The sequence below is a fragment of the Urocampus carinirostris genome, chromosome 13 (genome assembly GCF_059441175.1).
Source record: "Urocampus carinirostris isolate Australia breed hairy pipefish chromosome 13, RoL_Ucar_1.0, whole genome shotgun sequence".
Lineage (NCBI taxonomy): Eukaryota > Metazoa > Chordata > Actinopteri > Syngnathiformes > Syngnathidae > Urocampus > Urocampus carinirostris.
Window position 1 is genome coordinate 322,211 of NC_142361.1, and position 12,430 is coordinate 334,640.

Genomic DNA, 12,430 nt, shown 5'->3' on the forward strand with positions numbered 1-12,430 from the left:
CAATATTTTAATTTTCTGAGACAGTCCTGTATATGTATGTATGTGTATATATATGTATGTATGTATGTGTATATATATGTATGTATGTATGTATGTATGTATGTGTATATATATGTATGTATGTATGTATGTATGTATGTGTATATATATGTATGTATGTATGTATGTATGTATGTATGTGTATATATATGTATGTATGTATGTATGTATGTATGTGTATATATATGTATGTATGTATGTATGTATGTATGTGTATATATATGTATGTATGTATGTATGTGTATATATATGTATGTATGTATGTGTATATATATGTATGTATGTATGTGTATATATATGTATGTATGTATGTATGTGTATATATATGTATGTATGTATGTATGTGTATATATATGTATGTATGTATGTATGTATATATATGTATGTATGTATGTGTATATATATGTATGTATGTATGTGTATATATATGTATGTATGTATGTGTATATATATGTATGTATGTATGTGTATATATATGTATGTATGTATGTGTATATATATGTATGTATGTGTATATATATACATTCTATTTCTCCATTTTCCTTTTTTTTGCTTTCGTGACCGCTACTTTTTTTTTATTCCTGTTTTCCTTTTGCCCTTTTTTTTCTTATTTCTTCTTCCCTATGTTTTATTCCTTTTTAAGAAAAAAATGTTTTCCCTTTTTTTCTTTGTGAAAGGCTGGATAAAAATTGGAAGAAAAGGCTCCTCTTTGCTCTTTTTCAGTCTCCGTAGATTGTAGTGTTCCTTGGACTTATTTTTATTAGCACTACACATTACAGCAACAGCTAGTGGACTACTTTAAAACACTGTTCCTTTAAAAACACCTGGATCCTAACTTCGACAGCCCCCAACTCAATTGACTTTGAGACCCCTGCTGTAACTCTTATATTATTCACTCAATGTTCTTTCTCCAATCAGCTCGTTATTAGTTGTTTTCTGTCATTTTTAGCATCTGCATCTACGGTGGCGGCGACAGAAGGAGTCAGATAAATCTGGTGAAAATGGGCATGGACATTGTCATCGCCACACCAGGGCGTCTTAATGATTTACTAATGAATGAGCTCATCAGTCTTCACTCCATCACTTACTTGGTTCGCCCTCTCTGTCTGCTGTTGCTTTTCGGTTCATGCTTTTCTAACTTTTAACAACTTCGAATAGGTGTTGGATGAAGCAGATCGCATGCTCGACATGGGCTTTGAACCTCAGATAATGAAGATTTTGCTTGACATTCGGCCCGAAAGGCAAACGGTCATGACTAGGTATTAAAATTGAGACTAAACATTTTCTTTTACTTCTGATTGATCAATTCTTACTGCTATTCTGTTGAAATTTTGAAAAATCAATTTGTTTAAATCTGTGAAACTGCTGAGTCTGTAATCCAAGGTCGCCAACCTTTTTCAAGCATCGCGTTACTTTTTGTTAGTTAGGACAAAGGACACCCAGTTTGATATGAATTTCTAATTTACCTACTTAGCTAGATGGCTTGCTAAATAGCTAAACATAGCTTGATAGTAAACGGGTAAAAAAAAAAGTAAACAGGTAAAAATTTAACAAGGTGCCAGATAGCTCTTTTATTCTTTTAGGGGGTTATCTAAATAGCTAGTTAGAAAGCTGAAAAAAAAGCTACCCAAATAGCTAACAAGGAGGCCAGCATTCAGCTTGATAACTACCCAAAAAGGTAAGATGTTAGATTGCTAGATAGCATTCAAAAATGTAAAAAGTTAGCTATATTTAAATGTTTTAATTTTTTTCAAGTTTTTACTATGTTTTAACCAGGTTAATTGGTAAAAAATAGGGTTGTATGGACTAAGTTTACCAATGAAAAATTATTTTGTTAGAAAATCACAATGACCTAGCACTGGTGAGCTATTTTTAGAACAGGTCAATTTTTTTCGACAACGTCGACTAATCATTACAGCCCTAATGTTAATGCATACCTATACACAATTTTGTCTCAATTATTCACTTGATGATGCTACTTAACCCCTTAAAGTTCCGGCGGCAGGTTGCTTGACTGTTGATAAACAAAGTTGTGTTTTCACGATTTCAATAGTCACCGAAATACGTCATGCCACATACCATTGCAAAGCTTAAATTCTTGGTACTCAAGATATGATGACCATTTCAAAAGTACTCATCATAGAAACATCACTATCAGTCTGAAACAAGATACCAGGAAAGTATAAAGACGGGATCGCTCACCCTAAAGTGCTGGGAAATTCTACTCATGACACAATTTCCCACAAAAAATGTACATTCAACAGAGTCCAGTGAATCCAACCCTGTAAAATATTTACTCCAAAACGCACAATAATGCCGACAGATTAAAAAAAATCCGCCTTAAAGCATTCTTGCATCGTTTGACGATCATTGTTTAAATCAGTTTATTTCACTTCCCTTTAGAAATACAAATACTCGTCAGATGATTTCCAATATTGCCGTTAGCCTCTAAACTTTTGATTGACACCCCTCTCAGCCAATTGCAGGGTTGTTTTCTTCATGGTCCTTACCCTGCAATAGACTATAGAAAAAAAAAACGACATGACCTACTTGGGTTTCAAAAATCTTAAGCCACTAATGACCAATTCAATTGAATTCCAACATAATTTTATGCAATTTTACTTGGTGTATTCAAATCCCCGAAAACAAATGTGCGTAAATGCAACCCAGGATCCATTTTTACGTGCCATTATCACGCTCAAGTGTGCACAATCATGGATTAACCTCTGGAATGAGAAGACAAACATTTCCAGCTCCTTCACAATGGGATCAAGAGGTCGCAAGTTCAATTCCTGGCTCCTCAGTGTTATATGTCTTGGGCAAGACACTAAATCCCGAATGCCCCTGATAACCAGGTAGTTGCCTTGCATGTCTTGCTGCTATCAAGCAATCAATTTACTTTGGGTATGCTTAAATTGGGAATTAAAGCTTACATTAAGGGTATAATCAATACAACTCATCCAAATATGTTCAATGTATGATATAGTAAACCATATCTCCTGTTCTAGTGCCACATGGCCGTCGGGCGTAAGACGTTTGGCCAAATCATACCTCAAAAATCCCATGATGGTTTACGTGGGTACCTTGGATTTGGCAGTAAGTGAAAACAAAACGAGCACACTCAATAAAAGTTGTTTAACCTATGTAAAGAATTAATTCTTCTTTCTGACTCAAGTCTAAGTAATTTATGTACATTTAAAAACCAATTAACTGGTCACGTGTGGTAGGCTGTTGATGCGGTGCAGCAAACAGTGCTGGTAGTTCATGAAGAAGACAAGAAGCCCTACCTGTTTAGCTTCATTGGGAACTTGCTTCCGGAGGATAAAGTCATCATCTTTGTTGGCAAGAAGATCATGTAAGTTTGCAGGGTTCTCTATTAGTGTGTGCTTTGGAACCTTGGTCAGAAGTATAAAGTCAAAGGCATTTCAAAACCAAAGATTTTCTTTTAAATCAAAAGCAGAGTTAATTCTGTTGTAACTTGTCATATCATTATCATTGCACTTTTTAGGGAGGTTGTGCATTTTGGTGCATACTCCAGTTCGTATCCACAAAAATCCTTTGCAATTTATGGCATACGGTTTTTAAGTAGGGTGATGAGCAATGTTCCATGGGCCAGAGCAATCGCACAAATTATGTGAGCATCGCTTGGAACAACGGTAAGCAACATCAATCCCATGTGCGGTACCCAAATGAGCAAACATGTCTAAAACCTGGAATCAAATAGTTACATTTTGCTGAGTTTCAGGCAACAGTACTTAGTTTTTCAAATTAGAATAAATTGGCTAGTGTAATATTGAATAGGTTGCGTGGACCAAACATGTCAGTTGTTTTTACACATATTACATGATATTTCCATTTTTTTAAAAAGTATCTTTTTTTACATAATAATATTTTGTAAATTTATTCAGTTGGTTGCACAATACAGAATTGTTTTTAATCACACTTTTTAAGTGGAAGTACAATGTTGGCAAAAAGATTGACTTGACTTGATATATTTGCAAATTATTTGAATAACACAAAGTTCAATGGGACCCCCAAAAGTATGTATTTCCTGCTATTTATCTTCATTTTTTTTCACCCTTTCATCTATATTCTTTCTTATTTTGTTCATTTCTCCTAGCTTTTTACCGTGTTGTTACTTCATTTTCTTTTCTTTTTTCCATACCTTTTTACTGTAATTTTTTTCAATCTTTTTTCCTTTTTTCCAGTTTAATTTTTCAGTTTTGTCTATTTTTCTTTTACTTTATTTTTCCCCTTTTTAATTCATTGTATGCATAATGTTGCATAATAATTGGTAATCTCTGGATGAAACTAACAAATGCAATCTGAAGAGCCCTTTGGGAGCCAAAAGAGCTGGCTCTTTTTAGTATGTCAAGCCAAAAAAGCCGCTTCTCTAAAAAAAGACAAACTTGCGTTGATGTAGTCATATAGGTGAGAAAAGTCTTAGCAGGCAATCGTTAAAGCAAAGGCGATCATTAAAGTAAACCACACGTGTCACTCCCATATTTTAATGTCTTAGTAATTAAAAAAAAACAAACGGACGCTCCCCCTATTTACGACCATTCAACTTACGAAAAACGGAAGATTTTTTTCTGGATTTCGAAAAATATCCAGACATTGCTGTAAGTTAGATTTTGTATTGTGTCCACCTTTTTCCGAGTACAGGACAGCAGGACTGCTTTCTCTTCCTAGTTCGTGTGTAAACATTCTCTAATGTATGTCGAGCCCTCTAAGAACTTTTACATTTGTATTGTTTAATATCTCTTGCATCCATTCAATATGGTTGGTGTAAAGTGTTAGCAGGCGAGCTGTTTCATTTCAAATAAAAGTGGCATATGGAAGCTTGATGCTTTTGAGAAAATGGTTGGATTGCTTTCTTTCCGGCCACTTTTTACCACGGAGGAGGAAGTCGCCTAACTGTTGAAGCTCATCTTCCAAAAGTAAGTTAAACTTAAGTTTATTTATCTTTATAGAGCATACTATTTTATAAAATGTTTATTTTTTTTAGTACAAAACCCATCTCATCTCTTCTGAGGGGCCACCAGCAATCATCTGGCAGTGGGCATGGGACACCCCAAACTGGTTGCCAGCCAATCGCAGGGCACACAGGGACAGACAACTCGCTCGCTCATTCACACCTAGGGAAAATTTGGACAGGCCAATCCTCCTGAAATGCATGTCTTTGGAATGTGGGAGGAAACCCATGCAAGCATGGGGAAAACATATAAACTCCGCACAGGAAGTCCGGTAGCTGGATTTGAACCCACACAGGAGGTTCCCAGGACCTTAGAACTGTGCCGCACACGCGCTAACCACTGCGTCGCCGTGCTGCCCTTAGTACAAAACAATGCAGGTTATAGATACAAGCCTTTAAGCATGCTTACATAAACCTTAAACATACATTCCATACAAAATATAGCACTGAAGCAACTTGCGAACAAATTCAACTTACGAACAATCGTATCTCGTTCGCAAGTGGGGCAGCGTCTGTAATACAATAATAATAATAATAACATTTTAAAGCTTTCTGATTTATTTCGCTCTGCCGCTTCTCTCGTCCCCCTGGCCCCTCTCACTGGGCACCAAAACTTGAGCTCACATTCACGTTTGCTTTCATTAAGTAAGTCTTATGTTGACATTGACTTCAAAATACAGTACTATGCTTAAAAACACCGCAGAAGGAACCAGCGCTGTTGTTGCCTGTATGCACTTTATTTTTCCTGAATTTTCTAGTGAATCAATTTTGGCATTTAAAACCCCGATCTTTATGCGCAGGATACAATTTTTTTGTGCGCTGAGAAGGTCTGGCCAGTGCGCAATTGTGCACGCGCGCACAGCTTAGAGGGAACATTGGGTGATGACACATATTCAAAGCTAAATTGGGCTTTTCCATACTTGCAGTTGTTTTGAATGTACTTAATCTAATTGCTAATTTCATGTCTCAGAATTCTTGATGAGTTCATGACGCATACTGCTTTCCCACAGGTGTGATGACCTGTCCAGTGATATGTGTCTTCATGGTATGGCCGTGCAAAGTCTTCATGGCGACCGGGAGCAGTATGACCGGGAGGAAGCACTCAAAGACTTTAAAGAAGGTGAACCAAATAAGCAAAATGGGGAAATCTTTTCTATACCTCATTAGTGCATACCTGTATTGTCTAGCTGTGAAAGTGCCTTAATTGTTGTTATCTCATTGTCAACATTTGGGTGGGTTGGCTATTGGTTTAAGGTCTTGACTGATTAGCGGGCGGGCCGATAATCGGCACAGATATTAGGGAATTTGACGGATATTGGCATTTTTATGTATTTAATGGGACAATTATTTAGGCTTAGATGCAGCCTAACCTCTTGCTCCTACTCCTCCACTCTCCTGTCTACCTACCTTAGCGACTGAGGGCTTAGTAGACAGCAGCAGCTATGTTAACTCCTGAATCTCCACATGCCCGTACAAGCCGCTATAATACAGTGGAACCTCGCTAGTTCGTGGTTCCACTTTTGCGGGTTCAGAGCTTCGCGGGTAGCAGTAGCTCAGGAGGTAGAGTGCTCGTCTTGGGATCAATGGATCCCAGTTCGAATCTCGGCTCGTCCGTGTTACATGTCGAAGTGTCCTTGGGTAAGACACTGAACCCCTAATACCCCCAATAAGCAGGTTAGCGCCTTACATGGCTGCAAGGCCGCTATTGGGAAATGTGGAGCACATTGTAAAGCGCTTTGGGAAGTCATTGACTTGAAAAGCGCTGTATAAATGCAGATCATTTCATTTTTTTTTTTTTCAACATGGCGGCGCGACTATACGCAGCGGCTTCACGTGGCTCTCCAGTAAATCTTTTTACTTTAAGTGTTCTTTTATCTCTCATCTTTTCTTTGATAAATACCTGTTCGGCAACTATCACCTTAAGTCGCCAGGAACTTATTAACCTGGGTCTAAGATTAGATTTCGACTCATTTCACGATTACAACACCAACAACAACATCCCAAAGGACATACGAAGACCACCGGGATCTCCCTGGGTTACCTGCCCGCCCAACAAGCGACGGAGACGGCGGAGGGAACGTAAACAAAAACGAGGCTCTCGGGGAGGCCTAGCGAAGAAGCTAAAAAGACGACCACACCGACAAGCGCTTCCGAGTATCTTCCTGACCAACGCCAGATCCATCGTACACAAAATCAGTGAGCTTGAGCTGCGGATAGCTACCAACAACTTCGTACGGAATAGCAACATTTTTGTGATCACGGAGTCATGGCTTGACCCGCGGATCCCCGACGTTGCAGTTCAGCTAGCAGGACGCACGCTACACCGATACGACCGCAACGAAGACTCCGGCAAAAAAAGAGGTGGGGGACTATGCATTTACGTACATAATGCGTGGTGCAATAACAGCAGAATTATTGATGCACACTGCTCGCCAGATCTAGAGTTTCTGGCGGTATCGTGTAGACCATTCTATATACCGCGAGAGCTAACTGTGCTCATTGTGATAGCTGTTTACATTCCTCCGGATGCTAACGCTAGCACAGCGCTAAACCTTCTACTCGCTGGCATAAACATTCAACAGCTTGCACACCCCGACGGAGCTTTCATTATCGCTGGCGACTTTAATAAGGCATGTTTAAGGACTGTTCTTCCAAAATTCTATCAACATGTGAACTGTGCAACAAGGGGTGAAAAAACTTTGGACCGCGTTTACAGCAACCTCAAAAACGCATACAAAGCTTCCCTCCTCCCCCACCTAGTAAATTCGGATCACCTATGCCTATCCCTTACCCCCTCATACACCCCCATCCGAAGGAAAACAAAACCTGTAACGAGGAAAATACAAACGTGGCCTGAGGGAGCCCTCTCCAAGCTGCAGGACTGTTTTGATCAAACTTGCTGGGAGGTATTTGAACACCATGACCTCCAGAAATTCACTGACACTGTTTTATCCTACATCCGTTACTGCACGGATGAAGTCACAGTATATAAAAAAATCAAAAACTACCCAAATCAAAAACCCTGGATGTCCAGCGAGGTGCGCACCCTCCTCAAACACCGCAACACCGCCTTCAGGTCTGGAGACAAGGCTCTTTACGGGGTGGCCAGGGCTGACCTGAAGAGAGGCATCAAGAAAGCAAAAGCAGCCTACACAAGGAGGATCGAGCACCTCTTCGCTGGCAATGACCCGAGGAGGATGTGGCAGGGCCTCCAACACATCACCAACTTCAGAGGCCACAACCTGGCAACTGTTGAGGCTGAGGCTTCACTAGCTGAGGACCTTAATCAGTTCTTCGCTCGCTTTGAAGCTGGTAGGCCACAAACAGCCACATCACACCCACCAACAACCAGCAGCAACTCCCTCACATTTCAGGAGCACGAAGTTAGGCGTGCGCTGAATACCATAAACCCCAGGAAGGCAACTGGCCCGGATGGAGTACCAGGGAGGGTACTCAGGGACTGTTCCAATCCGCTGGCTGGGGTCTTCACCACCATCTTCAACCGGTCCCTGTCACAGGCGACCGTCCCACCTTGCCTCAAAACCTCCACCATCATTCCCATCCCCAAAAAGTCAGCAGTGGAAAGCCTCAACGACTACAGGCCTGTAGCTATTACGCCTGTGGTCATGAAGTGCTTCGAGAGGTTAGTGTCCCGGCACATCAAAAACTCCCTGCCACTCACACTGGACCCCCATCAGTTTGCCTACAGGGCAAACCGCTCCACTGACGACGCCATAAACACAGCACTTCACACTGTGCTGAAACACCTGGATCACCGGGGGAGCTACGTCAGAATGCTCTTCCTGGACTTCAGCTCAGCCTTCAACACCATTATCCCGGAGATCCTGGTGGAGAAACTTGCACACCTAGGACTCTCTACCTCCATCTGCCACTGGATAATGGACTTCCTCTCCAACCGCCCACAGTCGGTGAAACTCGGTACCCATGTCTCTCCCACCCTAACACTGAACACTGGCTCCCCCCAAGGTTGTGCACTGAGCCCCCTGCTTTTCACCCTCTACAGCTCCGACTGCTCACCGACCCACCCCACAAACACTATCATTAAGTTCGCTGACGATACCACCTTGATCGGCCTCATCTCTGAAAGGGACGAGGCGGCATACAGGGATGAGGTTGAGTCACTTTCAACGTGGTGTTCGGAAAACCACCTCATATTGAACACCACAAAAACAAAAGAACTGATTCTGGATTTCAGAAGGAATGGCAGGAATCCAGCACCACTCATCATAAAAGGAGACTGTGTAGAGAGAGTCCACTCGTTCAAATTCCTGGGCGTGCACATCTCCGACGACCTCTCCTGGTCTGCAAACACCAGAGCGGTGGTAGGGAAGGCCCAGCAGCGACTGCACTTCCTGAGATTGCTCAGGAAAAATAACCTAAAACAGCAGCTGCAGGTGTCCTTCTACAAAGCCACAGTGGAGAGCATCCTAACATACTGCATCTGTGGTATGCTGGGTGCACAGCAGCAGACAGGAAAAAGCTCCAGAGGATCATCAAAACAGCCCAGAGAATCGTCGGCTGCTCTCTGCCCAGTCTGGAGGACATTGCCTGCTCTCGCTACCTCAGCAGAGCAGAAAACATCATCAAGGACTTTTCTCACCCCGGCCACCATCTCTTCGACCTGCTGCCTTCCGGCAAGCGCTACAGGTCACACAAAGCAAAAACGAACAGACTCAGAGACAGTTTCTTCCCCACAGCCATTAACACCCTAAACAGACACCGCACAAAAAACTGAAAACTGTTGCAAAAAAACTACCTCACACGTATGTAAAATGGTACTCACGTACATGCTGTCTGCACTATGTTTGTTCACTGCTCAAACAGACACCGCACAAAAAAAAAAAAACTGAAAACTCGTGCCAACACTACCTCATACGAATATAATGTTACTCATGTCTTGTTCTTGCACATGTCGACTGCACTACGTTTAATGCTCAAATTGCACAATGTCTGACCATTTCCTGTTTCTGCACTATGATGTCTATGTTGCACCAATGCATATGCTGACTATTTTTGCACTATGATGACTTTGCACCATGCAATATTGCACAACTGTTACGATACCAACGTTATCACGACAACCCTGTATGTAACATCCCACATGCCGACATTTCTTGTGTAAATACCATGTAAATTATAACTATAGCCTTATCCCCCTTGTCTTATAACATTATCTTCTCTGTTCCTTTATCTTCTTGCTCATACCTCACTATGAATGTGTAAAACTGGAGTGTCATGCCCAATTTCGTTGTCACAATATGTTAGCCCATTTGTAACAATGACAATAAAGGTATATTCTATTCTATTCTATTCTATTCTAAAAGCATTTATTGACTTGACGCCATTGAGCGCGAGCTTATGTCAACTGAGAACACGGTGTGGACACTCTTATTGTGAAGGGGAGGGGGAGGCCCTGACACAATGCTTAGGTATGGTGAGTTACCGCTTCGCTCACCCCCCCTCCTCCTTTAACTCCTCCCACCTCACCCCCTTCTTATGTGGCGCTCAGTTTATCATGGAGGAACTTGGCGACGCAACGTAAGTATATTCTCTTCTGTCACATTTCATCTCAAGTTTGACTTTATTATACCAAAAGCGAGCGGTTGTACCACCTAAACACGGCTAATTGTGTGTGGTTTCGTGTATTTGTTGTAAAAGCCGTTCGATGCCGCTAGCTAAAGTATGTTGTTATTGTCAGAAGGTAGCTCTTTCACTTTCATTAAAATGAAATTTAACTGTTGTTTCCCAAAACGCTTCACAAACACTCATCAAATATCACATTTTCACAGTTTTTATTTTCAATATGTAACCGATAGTGTTAACAAGTGAAATAAACTGCGATTGCTGCATGTGGTTGAGAGCGGTTCATACAATCATACTGAATGGTTCGTAGTGGTTTCGCCGCAGTCCTATTCCGTGTACATACAACATATTTTAGTTGTTTTTTTTTTTGTTATAACATGAATTTCACTCTCTCTCTACCCGTATTCTATATGGTGTACTGTATACAGGGGGGGTATACTGTATACCTTTTTTAAGCATTTTTGAAGGGGCACCGCTACTTCGCCGATTTTCATTTTTTGTGGGTGGTCTTGGTCCCCATTAACCGGGATAACCAAGGGATTTCTGGATTGAGATTTTAAAGTCTTTGGTAGAAAAGCATGTGTATGATGAAGTGTTTTTTCCGTGTCAGTCATGTTTCATGTGTTGACTTGACCGTTTCCTTTAAAAATAGTGCCTTAGTTCGCATTCCAACACACTCTGTTATGATCGCCGACTCCTGCTGCCTGTGACGTTATTGGAGCTGTAATGTGCTGAGTGACGCATTAATCGCGTGACACAGAGAATCAATGAACATATTCATTGGCAACGCTTTCAATCATAGATTTTAATCGATTCTATCGATTAGTTGTTGCAGCCCTGAAACAAATGTCTCTTCACAATATCACAAGTCACTAAAATACGTCATTCCACATATCCCTGAAAAGCTGGAACTCTTAGGATTCAAGATACCATTCAAAGTGTACTTATTAGATAAACATCTCAGTCTGAAACAAGATACAGTGGAACCTCGGTTTTCGAACGCCTCTCAGTTCGAACAAATCGGTGTTCGACCAAAAATTTCAAGAAATTCTTGCTTCGCTGTTTGGTCAAAAATTCGGAGTTCGAACGCCATTAATGCGTAAGTGCGTACGCTAGAGTGCGATGCTGAGCGGCGTACGGGTGTAGATCGCCCCCACCCCTCGTGACCAACTGTTATCACGTGCGCGCTTGCCTCTTTTTGCTTTCGCTTTTAATATCGGTGAACGGAGTGTTTTAGCCCCTAACTATGCCTCCGAAGAAGGTCTGTGCAAGCAGGACAGGTGAAAAAAGAAAAGTTGTTCGTACAACTATTGCCTTTAAGAAAGACATAATAGCTAAATATGAAAGAGGTGTGCGAGTTTCCGATCTTGCTAAGGGAATACAGCATGCGCCTTCTGCTGACCACCACAAAGGTTAGAAATCCTATTCATAATTCTTTTCTTTATCTTTTTTTTTTTTTTTTTTTTTACACGTTTGTGTTAGCGTAATCTTTCGTAAGGAAGATTACGATAACGCGAACATACGATTAGCCTGGGTTAGCTTTATGATTCGAAGTAAACATTCAGGGTGTTGGAACTGAGCCCAAAATTCAGGGTGTGGAACAAGTGGCTAGCGCTTTCCAATGAAGCGCTAGCCACTTGTGGTGCTAAATGACTTGTAAACGACCTGTTTTTTTATTTTTACACGTTCATGTTAGCGTATTCTTTCATACTGAAGATTACGCTAACTCGAACGTACGATTAGCCTGGGTTAGCTTCATGTTTTTGTTAAACATTCATGGTAAACATTTAGGGTGTTGGAACGGATTAAAAC

At 41.0% G+C, this 12,430-nt stretch overlaps 1 protein-coding gene and 1 long non-coding RNA gene across 4 annotated transcripts in view; one reads left to right on the forward strand and one right to left on the reverse strand.

Moving 5' to 3' along the window:
• Positions 1-12,430, forward strand: part of ddx43 (DEAD (Asp-Glu-Ala-Asp) box polypeptide 43) — a 74,799-nt gene that overhangs the window by 52,724 nt on the left and 9,645 nt on the right. For both annotated transcript variants that reach the window (XM_088351485.1, XM_088351486.1), the window contains exons 9-13: positions 989-1,130; positions 1,198-1,298; positions 3,048-3,135; positions 3,267-3,394; positions 6,025-6,134. In XM_088351485.1, the coding sequence (XP_088207611.1) occupies positions 989-1,130; positions 1,198-1,298; positions 3,048-3,135; positions 3,267-3,394; positions 6,025-6,134 (569 nt within the window). The remainder of the gene's footprint in view (positions 1-988; positions 1,131-1,197; positions 1,299-3,047; positions 3,136-3,266; positions 3,395-6,024; positions 6,135-12,430) is intronic.
• The window catches only part of LOC148353445 (uncharacterized), a 69,678-nt gene that overhangs the window by 48,819 nt on the left and 8,429 nt on the right, over positions 1-12,430 (reverse strand). The window lies entirely within an intron of this gene.